At 36.2% G+C, this 22,171-nt stretch overlaps 1 protein-coding gene across 4 annotated transcripts in view; it reads left to right on the forward strand.

Moving 5' to 3' along the window:
• The window catches only part of LOC139960207 (uncharacterized), a 30,614-nt gene extending 13,887 nt beyond the window's left edge, over positions 1–16,727 (forward strand). For all 4 annotated transcript variants that reach the window (XM_071958394.1, XM_071958397.1, XM_071958395.1 and 1 more), the window contains 11 exons: positions 2,818–2,988; positions 4,083–4,263; positions 4,724–4,838; positions 5,365–5,577; positions 5,774–5,972; positions 6,905–7,067; positions 7,766–8,001; positions 8,705–8,841; positions 9,729–9,944; positions 10,958–11,571; positions 12,464–16,727. In XM_071958394.1, coding sequence (XP_071814495.1) covers positions 2,818–2,988; positions 4,083–4,263; positions 4,724–4,838; positions 5,365–5,577; positions 5,774–5,972; positions 6,905–7,067; positions 7,766–8,001; positions 8,705–8,841; positions 9,729–9,944; positions 10,958–11,571; positions 12,464–12,584 — 2,366 coding nt within the window. In that variant the 3' untranslated portion in view covers positions 12,585–16,727. The remainder of the gene's footprint in view (positions 1–2,817; positions 2,989–4,082; positions 4,264–4,723; positions 4,839–5,364; positions 5,578–5,773; positions 5,973–6,904; positions 7,068–7,765; positions 8,002–8,704; positions 8,842–9,728; positions 9,945–10,957; positions 11,572–12,463) is intronic.
• Positions 16,728–22,171: the final 5,444 nt, after the last annotated feature.

Below are 22,171 nucleotides of genomic sequence, written 5' to 3' on the forward strand. Positions count from 1 at the left end.
ATTAAAGAGGTTAATAAAATTTTGTATAATTTTATTTGGAACAATAAACCTTATAAGATTAAACGGAGCACCCTTATTAATAAGAAAGTTAATGGTGGCTTTGATATGATAGATATTGAATCTTTTATTAAAAGTCTAAAATGTAGCTGGGTAAAGCGGTATTTAGCCCCTCAGAGAGGAAACTGGAAAATATTTTTTGATTTATACCTAAAACAGAGTTCGGTGGTGCTTTTCTTTTTAAATGTAATTTCAATAAGGAGGCAGTTTCTTGTATTTCTAATATTTTTTGCAGAGAAGTGTGTGAGGCTTAGGCTGAGTTTAATTTTTATCATCCAGACGGTAATTATGGTAATGAAATCATTTTAAACAACAGTCATATATTGGTTAACAATAAAGTAATTTTCCAGTATAATCTTTTAAATCACAGAACAATTTATGTGAAAGATTTCATTAAAAATGATGGCTCGGTAATTCCATATAACACGTTTCAAGCGAAAAAATATATTAGAAATTTTCCTTTTACTTCGTACTTTGGGATTATTCACGCCATTCCTAGCTATTGGAGGGGGTACCATGATTCTGTTTTGCTCCCAATGAGTGAAAATAACTTTAATATGTGCATGCGCACACATAAAATAACCAAAAATGTTTATAATAAGCTAATTACCGGTCTCTGCACGCCCCCGTCGTCTATTATGAAGTGGCAAGCTATGAATTTTCCAGTGAAAATAGTTTGGAATAAGATTTTTAGGCTGCCTTATACGGCTGTGTATGACCCCAAAGTATCATATTTACAATTGCGTTTTCTACATCGTATTTTAGGCATAAATAGCTTGCTTTATAAAATGAAAATGGTTAATTCTCCACTTTGTTCATTTTGCAAGAATGCCGATGAAACGCTTATACATTTGTTTTATAATTGTAGTCACGTTGAGCGATTCTGGGAGGCAGTGAATTCAAATTGCATTAAAACTAATTATTCTTTTAATTTGACCAACATTTGTTTTGGTGATTTTGGTGATATAGATAATCCTGTGAACTTTTTAATTTTGCATGCTAAAAAGTACATTTATACTTGTAGGTTGGATAACAAAATCCCGCATGTGCACGAATTTTATTTTAAGTTTCGCTTTCAACTTGACCTGCACTATTTCATTTCTAAGCAAAACAACAATTTGTGTAACCTTAACGACTTCTATGATTTCTTTATGTAAGCTTCTTATGTAAGTCTTTTTGCTGATTCTTTTGTATTATGTGTTACGGTATTGTAAATAAATACAGTGGTAAAAAAAAAAAAAAAAAAAAGGGCTTTGTTCTATTAATACAAGTGAAGATTACCAAAACAGTGGGCAATGTTCATATTATTTAAAGTCAACTAGATTGAGAAGTTTCTGACCACATATCAAGCCACATACAGGTTTTATCTGGAAATTTCAAGGCCATATAGTATACAGTGCCAAGATAAAAGGAGACTAAACACGTTCTGGCCTTTACATATTAAGGCAGCCACATTCTAAAGAAAAATATGAATATCAAACTGCATATCAAAATCTGTCAATATAAAGTGTTTTTTAACAATTTCAAGACAACCATTTATACATTGTTTGAACATATAAATCAATACATGTATGGATACTATTTTCTGGTTATATCTGACAGAAATTATTTATGGAAAAATTTCTGGTCATATCTACCTGTCAAACTTGGCAAGGACAAAAATGGCTCACCAATTAAACATTGTGTTGTAAGTCCATAGCAAACATTGTAGCAGGTTATTAGTTAATCTGTTAATCAGATGGTACAAAATCAGTGTTTGCTCTACAAATTCTTAGATTGTGCTGCAATGTTCCTGTTGCATAGATTTGCATACTGTATGTCAATTGAATGATTTGTCATTGTGATAATTCAGGTTTGAAAGGTTGGCCACAAGAGGATTGACTGTGTTGAAAAGGACAAGCTATTCAGTCAACTTAGCAGCAAGCTAGTTGGCCGGTTGCTGTTGCATTAACTTCGGCAGGTTCAATTAAGTAGTATGTAGTGCAGTGTTCAAAGGCATTGAAGACTCACCCCAAACCGTGTGCCGGGCTCTGAAAAAGTTAACTTCCGTTGCTTGCAAGTGAAGTTTTCTGCTTGTAGCTACAAAATGCAGACAATAATGAAACGTGATACCTTGTTATCTTTAGCTGGACCTGAGATGTCCATCACTGTACATACCGTTTGTACACTGTGCTGTGGCCTGTGGGTATTGACCGCAGCTGTATGTACTGACTGTACACTAGTGTCTAATTTATACCGATGGTATCAAGCTGTGTGCATATTTTCTGGGATCGATGGTGGTGTCTTACACATCTGTTACACCTCATTTGAAACTAGGTCAGATTACCGGCATGAGACGTTTCTTTTTGCGCGAGTCTTCACACCCTTTAAATGGTGAGGTCCGTTGTAGTATAAATTGAGTAGAGTAACTACTGGCAGGTAAGTAAGTTTGCCTATATATATAACTATGCCATGAAATGCAACCTCAGTTCTAGTTCCTAGCATAGTGGTGCTTTTAAAACAAATCCGAGTAATATTGTTCATTAGTCTTGAATGTACATATTTGTTGAGTTCTGCCTCATTACAATGAGTATATTGGCATTATTTCTTCACTATCAGTAAAATTAAGACACAAGTATATCGAGTCGTGTGTCATTATTTTCATATCCCGTTGCTAAGTTGTATTGAACTCAATCAAAACCTGATTACTACAATATTGTCAACAGGCCTGTCCTGAAGCAAAGACATTCAACTCTGAAAATTATCTTTTATCATGTCCAGAACAAACATCCAAGATGAATGATGGAGCATCAGATCCTGGTTTGTTTATTCGGGATACTATTCAAGTGTTAACACCCAGCGGAGACTGTAAAATCGAGTACTACCTTGGAGACATTTGCAAGTTGAAAGCAAAACATAAAGTTGATGTACTGCTTGTCTCGGCTTTCGCAGGTAATCCTATTAATCTTAAGTATATGCAACTTACATCAACAGTTTTGATGTATTCTAGTTAGAAAACCACAACCCTCAGACATGAATATGATATCACATAAATTAACAAGATTTATTTATACCTAATTGATGGAGTAATTCATCACAAACATAAATCACATACAGTAATATGAAGATGATGGATTGATAACATTTAACAGCTCGTTTAAGTAGCTTTAATACTTCTGTATGATCAATTGCATACAACATAGGCATAATCGTTTGGTCCCTTGTACAGTAGATTAGTTTTGCAATTGTATCAGAATATTGACACAGTTCTTTTAAGTAGATGTATTGAATGTTGCATCTCTGCTAAATATTGCTATTAAGTCTACAAATAACGATGCGTCCAGTGCTTATGTGGTTGGTTTTGTACACGCTTTCTTGACAGACCCATTAATTCTGAACAATTGTGTTCTCACAGTACCTGTGCTAGTGATTTTTGCTATTGAAACTATTTAAGTTTATTGAGTTATACTGTACGTGTACCAATCTGTTGACAACTCAAGGGTCTCTTCACTAAAACTTTAAACAATAGTGCAGAGGCCTTTAATTTTTACCCCCAACAAACTCATCCAACCCCCCCCCCTCCCTCCCTTGAAGTCCCTTCCCACACACAAATAATGAAAATGAAATATCCATGAAACCAGCACCTCATCAAGGCATGTACTGTACTTATCAGATACAGAAAATACAGTTACATCAAAAAATAATCCCGAACTGTTCTGAGAGGATATGAACAGTGCATTTTTATCGTACTGTTTGTCACGCTGAGTGTGGTCAAACCATGTTTTTGTGCTTTCTCGTGGCCTGCTCAGTTAACTTCACGTGTCACATCAAGACTAAATACTTTAAAGTAGACTAAATGAGTACATTGCTTAAACTCTGCTGCAAGTAAAATGCTCTTTACTCAACCTTACATTTAGAGGAAAAAAATTGCTTTCTAACTATCCCTGTTCCGCACATAATTTGTAAACTTGTATTTCTTAATCAAATAAAGAGTTTGGATTTCTGCTTTGCATGTTTCTGATTTATTTAACATTTAAAATTCACAGATAATTATAAACCAACACCGAAGTCATTCATAGGTGCACTGTCTAATTCTCTTGGGTTGAGTGTTGAAGAACTAGCAGAAAACAAGGCTGAAGATTTGAGAACCTATTACTCCTGTTGGGTTTCGAAACCTTTGTCAAAACATCTTCCATTCAACAGACTTCTCTGTTTCGAGCCAAACTGGTGAGTTAAATCCCTTGGGTCCACTCGCAGGGTAACAGTTTCCCTCATGGCTCATACAATGGTCAGTACAAAATTCTTAAGATAGATACAGAACCTTCGTTCCAGCAACATATTTCTCCTTTGGGGATAGAGATCCAGACACTCATGTGGTAACAGGTCTTTTGAGGTTGCTGCCCCTCGTCTTTGGAATACACTACAGTACCATTAAACTAAAGTCGTGCACCAGCATTTTGACTTTCAAAGAACTCCTTAAAACTCATCTCATGAGTGAAGCTTTCAGTGATTTAGATTTAATTTAAATTTTTCTGTTCTTTTACCATACCTTTTGTTTTCTCTATTTTGCGCCTTTAGCACCCTGCAGGGCGGGTATGAGTGCATTATAAATCGCTATTATTATTATTAACTGATCAATAGCCCGATGATATCATATATTTATGGACTTTTCTTTCACTTATTTCAGGAGTGTGTCACCGCATCCAAAGGTACTAGTTGGAGATATATTTAGGTGTCTGGTACCTGTCCTACAGAAAGAACGAGGGACTGTCATTACTCCTATCCTGACCAGTGGGAGCCAAGTAAGGTCAACAAGAATTGAAAATGAAAGAAAACTTAGGAAGTGTTTGTTTAAAACAGGATGCATGAAGGATCACTTACTACATAGATTTACAATATAACAATTGTTTTTTTTTTTTGTATACTGTGTAATGTGACGATTTGAGTAAATACATTGCAATACAGACAACCATCTCTGTTTCTACATCTTTTGAGAAAAGAGGAGGCTAAGTTTTCTGAAGATAAAGTTGCTACTGCTCTTTTCTATGCCGATATTTTATGTCTTGTGATTTAAAATGGTTTGGATAGCTATGCTGGGCTTAGGGCTGTAGACTTTCAAAGAGATCATATCTGGCAGCCTCTGAAAGATGAGGCATTTAGGGGAAGTACAATATTTGTCTGCATTAGATTAGAGATCAGAGAAGTAAGTCACTGAACAGAATAAAGTACTTTAGCTTAAGAAAGATGAGATGGTTTTGTTTTGTTCACATTTTTCATCAATATTATTAATAGTCATATTTTTGTTATGTTTTTATTATTATTATTTAGGGATTTGCTGAAGCTGAGATTGTATATGCCATGGTTGAAGCTGCAGTCAAGTGGATGAAAGTTGGCCTGCCATTGAAATGTCTTAAGATTGTTCAGTATGCCATCTTCAACAACGGAAAGCAGATCGCGACTCACTTACGAGAATATGAGGCGGTACAGAAGGTGTTTGAAGAGTTGAAAGAAAGATATGACATGCAGTATCTCTTACCAAAGGTTTGTTTCTACCTTTATACCACCCACTGAATAGAATGTGTCACCATTGTCTCCTTCTGCTCTCGCAAAATTTTTAGAGTTAAGAACAACAATTTGTGAATGCTAAGATTTGAGGAGCAGTACTGTACTCATCACTGTTACTCGGTATAACAGTTTTGGTAAAATTTGTGACCTTGACAGGGTTTTTCTCTTAAAGGCTACTCTGAAAGAGTACGATGTTTACATATCAGGAAGCAAGGACGATGCTGAGGTGTCAGCAAGAATACAAGACGAACTTAGACGAGTCTTTCCCAAAATAAGGATAAAAGTCGGAAGTGACCAGAAGATGATGGAAGGAGAATCCTGGCAAGATGATATGTACAATACAATGATGAAATCTTCCAGAGTGATCACAGGTATTATTGCTATTAAATAATTCTTCTAGTTTTTATAAGGCACTCCATGACACTGCCCCTGAGTTCCTATCATTCCTTGTTTGTTACAAAGGAGGGGTAAACCAAAAACTTCTCTCCAATGATGGTAATATTCTTGTAATCCCTTGTTCTTGGACCTCGTTCGGTGAATTTGCTGTTGCTGGTCCTGGCATGTGGAATTATCTTCCTATTGATATGTAAATGTGCTCCTCATTTGGTCTTTATAATTGTCAACTTGAAAGAAACTTATCGTTTCAAACAAACTATTGATGTTTGATCTGTTCTGCTTTCTTTTTGTAGCTTTTATCCATCTTGCTCCATTCGCTGTACAGCGCAAGAGAATATTTTATAGTTGCCTATCATCTCTTGTGGTAGCTGGAGATACATTCCACTCAGTAATAATCTACAGCATATAAATAATGATTATTAAGTACCGGTTAAAATTCCTGACTTGTGGTTATTCAGCAGAGCTAAAGACAACATTTTGATTACACATTTGCTGGTTATCCATGTAATGAACCAGAAGGACTTTGTAAAGATATTCCACAGTAAAACTGTGTAGAGAGTTAGACGTGATTAGGGTGATATCCTCTACACCCTAAACACTGCTCAGCAATAACCAGATCCCCTTGCAGCAATATGAGTCTGTCCCATTCATACACAGAGAAAAGGTAACATCTAGTGTTGATTTTGGCACTGATCACATGATCACATTTCTATAGTCTAACCAATAAAATTTTTTGAAAGTTAAGTTCTTAAAGAAATTCCTTATAGCCCGGACGTTTTGTTTTGTGTGAATAAGGAGCACTTATAAATGTGCCCAACTTGTTGTGCTTTGTAAAATTATCACAAACCAAGTTTCCTATTTCTATATTCTACCCTATAAAAATTGTTGAAAGTTAATTTCTTACCAGTTCTCAGCCCAAAGTATTTGCAAGATGCAGCCTGCATAGAGCAATACAACATCGCCCTCTGTTGTAACCGCAGGGCCCACAAAGACCTGTTGGCGCCATTTTATGCAGAGAATGTCCCAGACTTGCCCTCCTACATGCAACTCGTGCAATACGTTGACTGCAGGTAAATATTATAAACCTTTCCCTCATCACTTACAGACAAATCTTTAAATTTTGAGACTCTTGCAATCAAAATGAAAGGTAATGATGGATTCCAATAGAATGTAGTATTTAATCATATATGCAAACTTAAAGAGGTATTGCCGCTTAACAAATAGACATAGGTTTACTTCAAATTTGTCAGTTATTACCAGTTAATATTTGAATAATTTTGCCTTAATTACATTGCCTCGTTACTAAGACTTTAGTTTTGGAAGACCAGATTGGACAGCTTTAAAGTAGTGTTGAGTTCATTGGACAAGGAGTTATTTTAGTAAGTGGAAGCCCATTCTCTGTAATGTTGTATACAATTTATAAATGACATTGATCTAGTTGGGTGGTGTATATCTGTGTACTGTCTACAAAACTTAAAAAGGAAGCAATACCACCAAACTTTCTAAAGAATCACCTTTGCATTTGTTTGTGTGTATTTGAACTTAATCTTATGCCTGAAAGTTCAATCCTTCTAGTCGTTACTAGATAAGTACATTTTATTTCATATCATTCAACATCCAAGCTTGACAAAATAATGATGATAACTGCAAGCATTAAATACCCACTTCAGAAGGTCTCTTCAGAGACTTTCCATGACAGTTAAACTTTCTGCCGAAGGCACATTGTAAACTCTAATTGTGGTATGGCACCACTTATCTCATTGATCAGAAATAACTCCAGCAACCAGATCTCCGAGGGCTGCAAGAATCTGGCCCGTTCAATTTCGACAAGTGCAGCCAACATCCATTCCGATATCCATTGGATGACCTTGAACCCAGTGAAGTATGATGTGTTTCTATCGTACTCACATGCAGATACAACAAAGGCAAACCAGTTACGCGAATGTTTACAAAAGGAAGATCCCAACTTAAGGCTGTTCTTTGACATTCAGGAAATCAAACAAGGTTAGTGTATAAACAAGAAAACATTTTTGTTTTTAACTTGAAGAGAGCAAACTTTGCATGATAAACCTAGTACCTTTTCTGCAGATTAAGAAAATGGGGAGGTGTTTGAGATAGCTATGCCTTGACATTTGAAACTATTCTCGGCTGCCATAATTTAGGCACTGTTCTATAAATCAGTCTATGTTCATCGAGTCTTCAGTATCAGGCTTAAATGTCTCAAAGCCAAAACTCAACAAAGGAGAAGTTCATGACAAATGATTAAATGTTTTACATATTTTGTTGATGTCCTTCAAAAGTGGTGGCGTCTAACTGTTGTTTCCTTGCTTAGTTTAATACCATTATCATGACTTCTAATGACATCACATTGGCAGTGTCTAGTAACGATATTATAGAACTGCTTGTATTTTGCATTTGCATGAATTTTACATAGTTGTCAAACAGTGACACATAATTTCACAGTCTTTGACACAAAACGTTCAAGAAAAAAATATGTCATGGGGGGAAGTGTGTTTGATCAATGTGACATTACACTTGCTTGCTACAAAAGATAAACTTCACAGTGTGTGGTTATACATACAGCAGCTGGTAGTGATTGCATGTACATTGCAACAGGATGTAATAAGTATTTTTTTTCTTTTCCATGCCCAAAGTATATTGACCTCAAGTCTATTCTCAATTTTCCTTTACTTTCTTTTTGCTGTAGGTAAAGCTTGGCAAAGGCTCCTATACCATTCCATTGATGGTACCACAGTCTTCGTTGCCATGGTTTCCGAGCGGTACCTACAGTCAGCTGTTTGCAATGAGGAATACAGGCTAGCATTAGCAAAGCTCTGGTCTGAGGTAGTTTTCAAGCGTCTATTTGTTTCTGGGTTTGATTGATTCACTCGATTAGTTTAAATACTAGACTATAAATGACATAAACAAACTTAATCTTCGATCTCCTGATCCAAAATGGTGCACCAAATCTTAAGGCACTGTGTCAAAAGAAAATCTGCAGCCGTAGAAATCTGAAGCTAACACAAAGTACCCCAACATTTCTTTTTAGTGGTTACAATGTTTTAAAGAATTGCAACTTGGTATTTTGCATTATTTTTACCTTATTGGATTATTTGAAATATTATTGAGAGGACATTGTACTAAGTTGATATCATTGAGCAGGTCTCTTCCATCCTGTCCATTGTTTGGCCTGTTACTGCTTAGTGATGCATACATGTAGGCAATAGAATCGCCACAAAATTCTGGTATTATAGTCTGTCAAATATTCTTGTCAGAATGAACAGTTGCAGTCTCTTAAATGCATTGAAGACTCGCCCCAAACTGCGTGCAGCCATCTGAAAAGTTAACTTCCCGATGCTTGCAAGTGGCGTTTTGTTTGTGTCGCTACAAAATGCAGACAGTACAGTAATGAAACGTGATACCTTGTAATCTTTAGCTGGACCTGAGATGTCCATCGCTGTATCGTTTGTACACTGTGCTGTGGGTATTGACAGCAGCTGTATGTACTGACTGTACACTAGTGTCTAATTACCGATGTTTGCAAGCTGTGTGTGTGTATTTTCTGTGATCGATAGTGGTGTCTAATACTTCTGTTACACCTCATTTGAAACTAGGTCAGATTACCGGCATTAGCTGTTTCTTTTTGCATGAGTCTTCACAACCTTTAATTCAGCAGTATTGTACCAAAATATATTACAGCCTTTATTTGGTTTTGACCCTTTTTCCCCAAGGGAGATCCTTTGAAACTACTTGTACTGAAGATTGAGGACATTAGGGATTTACCCAGGGAGTACACCGACGCCACGACAGTCAGTGCAGTAGACGATTTCTCTGACAAAATCAAGACTTTGAGTCATGATATCGTGAAGTGTTTACATGACAAACATCCTTCGAAGAAGTCCAAGATTAAATTCCACAAAACTAAAGCTAATATTGATGTTGCTAAGGTAATTTGTTGTTTTGTTAATTTTTTTTTTCTTTCACTTCACATATTTCTCTTCTGTTTTCTTTTCAATTTGGGAAAATATTCTCAATTAGAGATTGAAAGACAAGTAAAAGGGTGGGGTAGAAAAGCAATGGGCTTGATAAAATAATTAATTTGTAAATAATTAGTCATTTTCAGTATTTTATCTGTAGGCTCTAATATTGATATTTCCAAACTTAAAAGTTACTCATAAATTTGCATTTGACAGACAAAATGGGAACATATACTAGTCCAGTCCATGTTTCTACTTATGATCTGATGTTGCTATGTTGATGTATTATATGAACAGATTTAATCTAACTTCAACTAAAGTCATCTCCTTCCAAAAATCTGATATTACTTGCACTGCTAAACAGTCTGGCACAGATGATTAGTGAAAGAGTTAGGCTCATCGCAGTAGATACAGACTATAATTGAAACATTCAGACTTGTAACAGTAGACGCATACTATAATTGAGACAGTCAGACTCATAGCAGTAGACACAGACTAATAGTGAAACATTCAGACTAACAGCTGGAGACAGCAGTGACCAAAGGCCTGAAGAAACTGTGTATTAATAATATTATGTATGTGATTCAACCCAGAACATAGAAAATCCATTAATGCTTTAATTCATTATCACAGCTTAACATAACATGTTCAACCTGGTTAGCCCTCGATTGGTTTATTACCAGAAATTGTCCAGGTATCAGGTGATCTATGAAGTATCCAAAGTTGGCTTCCTTATCTTAGCTAATGAAGCAGCTGCAGCAGGAATAAACTATCACAAAAGAGCTCGAGGAGCAAGATAAGTAAAGCACCTTTGCTTTCTCCTTGGATCATGTGTTACCCAGAAAATCACTGGTTCTTTTCTGGGTATAAACCAAGTGAGGACTAACCAGGTTGAACTTGTATTGAAAGCTCATATGCAATATTCACCTTTCATCCCCTATTTATTTAACTTTTTCTATGTTCTATCCTGTTTCACTTTTAAGGGTAAGACTTTGAATTTAGACAAAGAAGCTTCTAAACTTCGACGACTCTGTTTCAAGAAGCGATTCCCTGACTATAAGTTGGTTATTGAGAAAGGCTTGCAAGTTTCTCTCAAAGACCAGACACAGCAAGAGACAAGATGTCACATCGCAATTAGTTTCGATAAACTTGACCAGAAATACGCCAGTTACATTCAGTCTAATTTACAACAATTAGCTCCGCATTTGAACGTCAAAATGACTTGTGGGGACAACAAGGTCAGGTTGGCTGCCATGGAAACTGCAGACAGGATTGTTGCCCTCCTGTCTCCAAACTACCTGGAATCACCAGAGCAAGTTGAGGAGTTCCATGTAGCGATTTATCGACAGAGGATGGCGAACAAGTCGTTGCCGATTCTATATCCGATACAGCTTCACGCTCTGCCTCCAAAACCAACCTATTTTCGTATTGTGCCCTACGTGGTCAGTGTTGAAGACGAACTTTGGCAGGAAGTCTGCCAAACTATGCCAGATACCGTGCTGTCGTCCAAGTTATACGACCTGAAGTTCAGACGAACAGAGAAAATCGCCCTAGATGTGGTGATTTCTGATCTTATTTCACTAGCAGAGAAGCAAAGGTAAGTCGCTTATCCACAGAAGTTTTAAATTATTATTATGTTCCAATTTACCATTACTGCAGACAACTCACATTTGATAGTTTCAGGTTACAAGGGCGTAGGAACCGGGGGGAATGGGGGGCGCCAGCCCCCCTAGTGAAAAATATGGGGGCGGAAGTATCATTCCGCCCCCCGCTTAGCAAGTCAGAAAACCCCTTTTTCAATTCTCAATAAATGATAACAACATTTGTCATTTTAGCAGAAAACATTTTGGCAGAAAAAAATCTCATTTGGAGCACCAGACACCCCCTCCCCTTAGACCCCTCCCCCAGGCCGACCATCAGTCTCCAGCCCCCCCACTCAAAAGTGCCTTCCTACGCCACTGGCAGGTTAACATAATATTAAAGTGCATAACAGTCCAAAAATCGTTTACTTACCCTAACCATTTCCTCTCCTGTTTTTAATATGAATTAAAACTGTAGACTCTGAAATTAATGCCGGAATTGAAACATGGTAGTAATTGGTGTAAAATCATTGAAATTCAAGAATATGCTCTTTCAAAATTCATGAGAACATCCCCTTTACATCTCTGTCCATTATTTACTCAATTATATAGAAATAAACTAGAGCAATGTTTTAGAAGTTTTTATTCATAGAAATATTCCAATGACCGAAAGTTTTAAACTTATAAGTAGTAACGAAAGAAAAACATTTGAAAAAAAAAAAATTGAGCTTTTGTGTAATGGTGATGAATGACATATTTAGAAGTTGTAATATTGAGTACAATTTCTCCATCTTAAATGTTGTTTAGTTTGACATACATAAGAGGACAATCAAGGAAAGTGATCAAGGTTAAGAGGTGATTATAGATTTAAGTCATAGCAGATGTTTTTTATCTACTTATTTTTTGCAGCAACTACAAAGAAAATCAGACATTGAAACCACAACCATCCCTGATAAACATTTCAGAGGTGATGTCTGAAATCTCTCTCAAAAACAGGAACCAATCAAAAGGACATCTGAGTGGGGATTAAAAAATCACATCCTTCATTGAGGATAGAAAGTTGCTGCTGCCCTCTATATTTGTACAAAGTAAACATGTCTTCTCTCATTACTATCCAAAGGTATTTGATATTACCCATGTTACCATCAGTACATAAAGCTTCCCTCAGTACATCATGCTGCCCTCAGTACATAAAGCTGCCCTCAGCACATTATACTGCCCTGAGAACACAATGCTGCCCTTAGTACATAAAGCTGCCCTCAGCACATAATGCTGCCCTCAGCACATAATGCTGCCCTCAGAACACAATGCTGCCCTCAGCACATAATGCTGCACTTTATACACAATGCTGCCCTTAGTACACAATATTGCCCTCAGAACACAATGCTGCCCTCAGCGCATAATGCTGCCCTCAGTTCATAATGCTGCCCTTAGTACGTAATGCTGCCCTCAGTTCATAATGCTGCCCTCAGTTCATAATGCTGCCCTCAGCTCATAATGCTGGCCTGAGAACACAATGCTGCCCTCAGCACATAATACTGCCTTCAGCACATAATGCTGCACTTAGAACACAATATTGCCCTGAGGACACAATGCTGCCCTCAGTGCATAATGCTACCCTTAGTACATAAGGCTGCCCTCAGTACATCATATTACCCTCAGTACATAATATTATCCAATACCCTCAGTACATAATGCTTCTTGCCTTGCTTTCTGACATAGCGCCACCCCATCATCCTTCACTCTATTACCAACCCGCCATTTACAAAACGTACGCGTCCTTGGATACCCACACAACGCTATTGAGTATACTTTCAATTCATAGTGTGTCTTTTCAAAAGGAGTTACTAATTTTTCAGTCAGCCTTCTTAGGCAGGAGACTAAATTCATTCTGGTAAGTTAAGTCTATGTTCAATTTCATTGTATAGAAGCCATTTAAAACCCGTAGGGAGGTGTTTAATTGCCAATATGACAACCCCTAACACACCTTTAACCGCCCCCCTAGTCGAAAACCTAAAACTCTCTGATTTTGACATAGACAATAATGACTGGATCCCTGTACAAAATAGCAGAAAAAGACAACGTCCAAACTCCGTTGAAATAAACCCATTTCCTAACTCCAAACCAACCACCAAAAAGTCCGCTCAAACAATCATTGTATCAGGAATCCAACCAGTAATATCCAAAAAACCAATAACCCTTGCTAAACTAATCAATGAAAAACACCAAATGCCATGATCTCAAACATAAACCGTCTTCGTAGTAACGACATCCTAATTACCCCCGATGACCCTAAATCTGCAAATAGCCTCCTGAAACCATGGACTCAAAGGGCCAAACTAGGCAACCCCAAACCAAGAATCCCCCCAAGAAATAAGACAGAAACTTCTCCGTAGTAGACTGTGGCATAAACCCTGAAATTCAAATCAAAGATATTGAATAAAAACTGAAAGACCAAGAATACACCCCAATGCAAACTAAAAGACTCATTAGTCACGCCACAAACAATCCAACTTGGAAAGTAAGTATAACGTTTGAAGAACAAAAAAGAACCTCAACAAACCCTAATCAAACAAGGTTTCTACTTAGGGTACTCTAAACATAAAACAGAAGAATACCACGAACCCCCCTTATCACTCAGTGCTTCAAATGCCAACTCTTTGGACACACCCACCCTACTTGTAAAAATCATACCAGATGCCTCAGATGTGGCGAAAACCACAGAGTTAAAGACTGTCCCGAACAAAAAGAAAACACAAAATGTGCCAATTGCTCAGGGACTCATGCCGCCCTTTACAAAGGATGCCCAAAATTTAAAGAAGCTAAAACTGAAGCTATTAACAAACAACAAGAACAGATTACCTACGCGAATGTAACCAAATCTGCCCTAAAACTGAAATCACAAATAAAATCGCCACTGAAGACAAATTTAATATAGCAACCTTTGTCATTGAATTAGTACAATAGACCCTTCAAAAAGCCGACATTAATATTAAATCCGACGACCTTGCCAGTTACGCCACTGTGTTAGCACTATAACACCTAAACTTAAATATCCCAAAAACTGTAATTATGGAACGTCTCCACCAACCCTCAATATTTAGCTATCTTCAATCACCAAAATGACCAGCACACTCTCTCCTTCGGTCAAGTTCCTCCATCTAAACATCAACAGTGTCCTTCCAACATTAAGCCTCCTACTTAGTATAATCACCTACTACTCCCCGGATATCATATCGTTAAATGAAACTAAACTAAATACAAATTCCCATCTAAGCATCCTTGGTTACCAAACTTTCAGAGGAGCACTTCTTGCTGTAAAAAAAGGCCACTCTCCTCCCAAACTCAATGCAAACAAGCAATAATTGAAATTGTACTCGAAAGAGACAATAAACCTCTCCACATTATTAGCTATTATGGTCCCCAAATGAGCCCATATCCACCGCTATAATAAAAAAATGTTCTAATAAAAATACAATACTCTTAGGAGATCTTAATGCCCACCACATTATATTTGGCAGCACTGAAATATCTGAAAAAGGCAAATCCCTCTTAGAAATATGTGATAAATACAACTTATCAATAATTAACCAAAATACCAAAACTAGGATAAACCCAATAAACAATAATACAGAACTACTTGACTACGCCATAAACTCAAATCACCTCGCAACTAAAACACAATCGATACAAATCCTAGAAGATTACTAAATCAGTGATCATTTCCCACTCCTGTTTGAGCTAGACATAAACCTCAACCGCATACAAAATAACGAATTGACGTATTACTACAATAAAACAGACTGGACATCATTTAAAAGGGAACTCGTAACAAATTACACTATTGCCAAATACAACAACCAAAACAACGAGCTAAATTACATCGACAAATACTGTGACAGCAATGCCCAACATATCTTCAATACCTTCAAAAAACACTCCCTTCAAAACAAAAATAAGACGAAAACTAAATAAGAATATTCTTACACTTATCAAACACAGATGTCGCCTACGTAGAACCTATATTATCTCCCGAGACCTAACTCTAAAAAACCCAAATTAACCAACTTAAAGAACAAATATCGGTAAACGAACAAAACCGCGTCCAAAACAAATGCGATTCAACCATTAATGACAAAAACCCGAAACACTTTTGGAAAAAATTAAAAACCCCACACGCAGGTAAACAGACCAAGGCCTTAGAGATAAGGTCTAGGTCATCTGATCACAAAACCTCAAGACCAAACAAAGCTAATTGAATCCTACTTTAACACTATATTTAATATCTTCAATGGCCCCCCCATACGATAACAGATTCAAACACGAAAAAGACCGTACAATTGATGCAGCTAGTTTTATCCCCAACCCCTTAGGATGTCTCAACGAAAACATCCCTCTACTCAAAAAATAGATATAAACGATTGGTATAGTGCCACAAAAATGCCTCCTCCCCTGGTCTTGACAACAAAAATTACCAAATGCTTAAAAACTCCCCTCCGATATTCATTAACTCTCATATTATCCCACTATTTGCCGAACTTCTTAGACTGGGTTATTTCCCAACCCCGTGGAAATCCGCCAAAATGATTTTAATACCGAACCAAATAAAGACCGCACCAAAATTCAAAACTATCGACCAATCAATCTCCTCCCAGCCTTAAGTAAGATTTTCGAAAGAATTATAGATAACCGCACCAGAACCCCACCTAGAGCAAACTAACCACTTTTCCCCGTATCAATCGGGCTTCCGCGCACATAAATCTACTATAAACCAAACTTTCCGCTTATCCGAAGAAATTCGCATCGGCTTTATGAAAAACATGATACCACTGCCCTCTTTCTTGATGCCGAAAAGGCGTTTGATGAAACATGGTACAACGGCATCAGAATTAAACTACTTAACTTTAATCTCCCCTCCAGTTACATCAGACTTCTTTCCTTAGTGAGCGCAATTCAAAAATATGCTACAAAAAAACAATACTCAAAACTATTCCGCTTCGTGCAGGCACTCCACAGGGCGCTGTTCTCAGCCCCCTCCTTTACACCCTATTTGTTAATTATCTGAACACCCCCCTCCCCCTCTAACTGAATGCAACTATAGTCAGTACGCTGACGATATAGCCATTTGGAGCACTAGTAAAAATATCCATATGATGGAACTAAATATTAAAAAGAGCTATTACACATCTCGAAAAATGGTGCTCGATGTGGAGAATAAAAATAAATCCCTCAAAATCTAACCTAGTCAATGCAGCCTTCCCCGGTACCACTTTCGATAGCAAATTATCTTTTAATCTACATTGTAACAGAAATGCAGGACGCTGCTGGTCCCACCTTAAATCCATCCAAATCCTCTCACACAAATATATATATATATAGTGACAAGTTACCACTGACGAGGGGTTAAGTGTAAAGGGGACCTTGGCCTCAAACAAGACTGTAAACCTTCAACTTTACCTTGATTAATCACGCCTGTTCATTGGTTATATTTAGTCGTATTGAGCCTTTATTTGACACATTTGATCAGACCTGTTATATATTTAGTCGTGTGGATCCTTTATTTGACACATTTGATCAAGCCTGTTATATATTTAGTCGTGTGGATCCTTTATTTGACACAGTTTATCAAGTCTGTTATATATTTAGTCGTGTGGATCATTTATTTGACACATTTGATCAAGCCTGTTATATATTTAGTCGTGTGGATCCTTTATTTGACACAGTTTATCAAGTCTGTTATATATTTAGTCGTGTGGATCCTTTATTTGACACATTTGATCAAGCCTGTTATATATTTAGTCGTGTGGATCCTTTATTTGACACAGTTTATCAAGCCTGTTATATATTTAGTCGTGTGGATCCTTTGTTTGACACATTTGATCAAGCCTGTTATATATTTAGTCGTGTGGATCCTTTATTTGACACATTTGATCTAGCCTGTTATATATTTAGTCGTGTGGATCCTTTATTTGACGCAGTTTATCAAGCCTGTTATATATTTAGTCGTATTGATCCTTTATTTGACACATTTGATCAGACCTGTTATATATTTAGTCGTGTGGATCCTTTATTTGACACATTTGATCAAGCCTGTTATATATTTAGTCGTGTGGATCCTTTGTTTGACACATTTGATCTAGCCTGTTATATATTTAGTCGTATTGATCCTTTGTTTGACACATTTGATCTAGCCTGTTATATATTTAGTCGTGTGGATCCTTTGTTTGACACATTTGATCAAGCCTGTTATATATTTAGTCGTATTGATCCTTTGTTTGACACATTTGATCAAGCCTGTTATATATTTAGTCGTGTGGATCCTTTGTTTGACACATTTGATCTAGCCTGTTATATATTTAGTCGTATTGATCCTTTGTTTGACACATTTGATCTAGCCTGTTATATATTTAGTCGTGTGGATCCTTTGTTTGACACATTTGATCAAGCCTGTTATATATTTAGTCGTGTGGATCCTTTGTTTGACACATTTGATCAAGCCTGTTATATTTAGTCGTATTGATCCTTTGTTTGACACATTTGATCAGACCTGTTATATATTTAGTCGTGTGGATCCTTTGTTTGACACATTTGATCTAGCCTGTTATATATTTAGTCGTATTGATCCTTTGTTTGACACATTTGATCTAGCCTGTTATATATTTAGTCGTGTGGATCCTTTGTTTGACACATTTGATCAAGCCTGTTATATATTTAGTCGTGTGGATTCTTTGTTTGACACATTTGATCAAGCCTGTTATATTTAGTCGTATTGATCCTTTGTTTGACACATTTGATCAGACCTGTTATATATTTAGTCGTGTGGATCCTTTATTTGACACATTTGATCAAGCCTGTTATATATTTAGTGGTGTGGATCCTTTATTTGACACAGTTTATCAAGTCTGTTATATATTTAGTCGTGTGGATCCTTTATTTGACACATTTGATCTAGCCTGTTATATATTTAGTCGTGTGGATCATTTATTTGACACAGTTTATCAAGCCTGTTATATATTTAGTCGTGTGGATTCTTTGTTTGACACATTTGATCAAGCCTGTTATATTTAGTCGTATTGATCCTTTGTTTGACACATTTGATCAGACCTGTTATATATTTAGTCGTGTGGATCCTTTATTTGACACATTTGATCAAGCCTGTTATATATTTAGTGGTGTGGATCCTTTATTTGACACAGTTTATCAAGTCTGTTATATATTTAGTCGTGTGGATCATTTATTTGACACATTTGATCTAGCCTGTTATATATTTTGTCATGTGGATCCTTTGTTTGACACATTTGATCTAGCCTGTTATATATTTAGTCGTGTGGATCGTTTATTTGACACATTTGATCTAGCCTGTTATATATTTAGTCGTGTGGATCCTTTGTTTGACACATTTGATCAAGCCTGTTATATATTTAGTCGTGTGGATCATTTATTTGACGCATTTGATCTAGCCTGTTATATATTTAGTCGTGTGGATCCTTTATTTGACACATTTGATCAAGCCTGTTATATATTTAGTCGTGTGGATCCTTTATAGTAAGACGGGGTAAAAAAAAACCGTTTCCTTAAAGTTTAACATAAAACTCGTTAGGTAGATGCTTAGGTAGATATTTTAGCATTGTCAGTTGACAAGTGGGAATACCTTCCTAAATAGCCATAATAAAAATTTCAATCACAATGAGTAAAGGAGAAATTTCAGAAAAGGGGTGGTTTTTTTTTACCCCGGCTGTTAGTCATTTTTGGGGTAAAAAAAAACCCTGCTGGGGTAAAAAAATTCCACACTGTTAAAACAACATACTACCAAAGAAAATGTGCAAAACCACCAGAAATATTTTCAGCACACTTTAGAAAAGCTTTATTTGGGCATTTTCAATCGAGTTCTGCATGAATGAACCTATTGCCAAACGATAAACTCCGGGAAACAAACCCCACCTTCCGAGACTAAGCAAGATTCTATCAAGACTGTTTAATACCCCCTAAAACATTATTGACCATGTTTTATGAGTTTTATTCTATATATAGAATAAAACTATATTAGTATCACATCCAGCTGTGGGGTTGGGACTTAGGGTAGAGAATAATTTAGGACTCTAAAAATAACAAGATAACCATATACAGCAGACATATATTGTTAGGCTATAACACTAGGCTAACATAGCAATAACTTAGGTTAAGAACAGGCAACAGTTAGTAATAAAAATGTAAATAATTATATTGGTAGAAATTAGAAGAGCATAGATGTACTCCCTGTGTCAATCATATAGCAGTTCTAACATTCTGTGATAAATATAAACCATTTTGGGAGGAAAATAGGACTGGTCTTTTTTTACCCCAAACGGACACTAAACCCTGGGGTAAAAAAAATCCACGTCATTCAAGAAAACTGGCAGATCGTGCGGGTAATTACATTACTGATTCATGTAGGTACACCTCTTGTTATCATAACCAAGAAACAAAAACCTCTATATCAGTTCTAATATTTTTTGCGGGATAAAGTTAAAGGACAGTGTTCAGAACCTAAATATTTGCTATTTTTAGAGTATGGGAAAAATCGGCGCTAAAAGTATTCGTACGCCGATGGAAAAGAATAGTAACAATCAATAAAGTATGTCAGAATTGACTTGGGCACCATGGTTTTCACATACACCATACAAAAATGTGTTTCAATTTCTCACGACTTGTAGTGGGGGTGGGTTTTTTTTTACCCCAACTACCCTGTGGTTTTTTTTTACCCCGATTTACTATATTTGACGCATTTGATCTAGCCTGTTATATATTTAGTCGTATTGATCCTTTGTTTGACACATTTGATCTAGCCTGTTATATATTTAGTCGTGTGGATCCTTTGTTTGACACATTTGATCAAGCCTGTTATATATTTAGTCGTATTGATCCTTTGTTTGACACATTTGATCAAGCCTGTTATATATTTAGTCGTGTGGATGCTTTGTTTGACACATTTGATCTAGCCTGTTATATATTTAGTCGTATTGATCCTTTGTTTGACACATTTGATCTAGCCTGTTATATATTTAGTCGTGTGGATCCTTTGTTTGACACATTTGATCAAGCCTGTTATATATTTAGTCGTGTGGATCCTTTGTTTGACACATTTGATCAAGCCTGTTATATTTAGTCGTATTGATCCTTTGTTTGACACATTTGATCAGACCTGTTATATATTTAGTCGTGTGGATCCTTTGTTTGACACATTTGATCTAGCCTGTTATATATTTAGTCGTATTGATCCTTTGTTTGACACATTTGATCTAGCCTGTTATATATTTAGTCGTGTGGATCCTTTGTTTGACACATTTGATCAAGCCTGTTATATATTTAGTCGTGTGGATTCTTTGTTTGACACATTTGATCAAGCCTGTTATATATTTAGTCGTATTGATCCTTTGTTTGACACATTTGATCAGACCTGTTATATATTTAGTCGTGTGGATCCTTTATTTGACACATTTGATCAAGCCTGTTATATATTTAGTGGTGTGGATCCTTTATTTGACACAGTTTATCAAGTCTGTTATATATTTAGTCGTGTGGATCATTTATTTGACACATTTGATCTAGCCTGTTATATATTTTGTCATGTGGATCCTTTGTTTGACACAGTTTATCAAGTCTGTTATATATTTAGTCGTGTGGATCATTTATTTGACACATTTGATCTAGCCTGTTATATATTTAGTCGTGTGGATCCTTTGTTTGACACATTTGATCAAGCCTGTTATATATTTAGTCGTGTGGATCATTTATTTGACGCATTTGATCTAGCCTGTTATATATTTAGTCGTGTGGATCCTTTATTTGACGCAGTTTATCAAGTCTGTTATATATTTAGTCGTGTGGATCATTTATTTGACACATTTGATCAAGCCTGTTATATATTTAGTCGTGTGGATCCTTTATTTGACGCAGTTTATCAAGTCTGTTATATATTTAGTCGTGTGGATCATTTATTTGACACATTTGATCAGACCTGTTATATATTTAGTCGTGTGGATCCTTTATTTGACACATTTGATCTAGCCTGTTATATATTTAGTCGTGTGGATCCTTTATTTGACACAGTTTATCAAGTCTGTTATATATTTAGTCGTGTGGATCATTTATTTGACACATTTGATCTAGCCTGTTATATATTTTGTCATGTGGATCCTTTGTTTGACACATTTGATCAAGCCTGTTATATATTTAGTCGTGTGGATCCTTTATTTGACACATTTGATCAAGCCTGTTATATATTTAGTCGTGTGGATCCTTTGTTTGACACATTTGATCTAGCCTGTTATATATTTAGTCGTGTGGATCCTTTATTTGACACATTTGATCTAGCCTGTTATATATTTAGTCGTGTGGATCATTTATTTGACACAGTTTATCAAGCCTGTTATATATTTAGTCGTGTGGATCCTTTATTTGGCACAGTTTATCAAGTCTGTTATATATTTAGTCGTATTGATCCTTTATTTGACACATTTGATCAGACCTGTTATATATTTAGTCGTGTGGATCCTTTATTTGACACATTTGATCTAGCCTGTTATATATTTAGTCATGTGGATCCTTTGTTTGACACAGTTTATCAAGTCTGTTATA

Source organism: Apostichopus japonicus, chromosome 19, assembly GCF_037975245.1.
Source record: "Apostichopus japonicus isolate 1M-3 chromosome 19, ASM3797524v1, whole genome shotgun sequence".
In the NCBI taxonomy this organism is placed as follows: Eukaryota; Metazoa; Echinodermata; class Holothuroidea; order Aspidochirotida; family Stichopodidae; genus Apostichopus; species Apostichopus japonicus.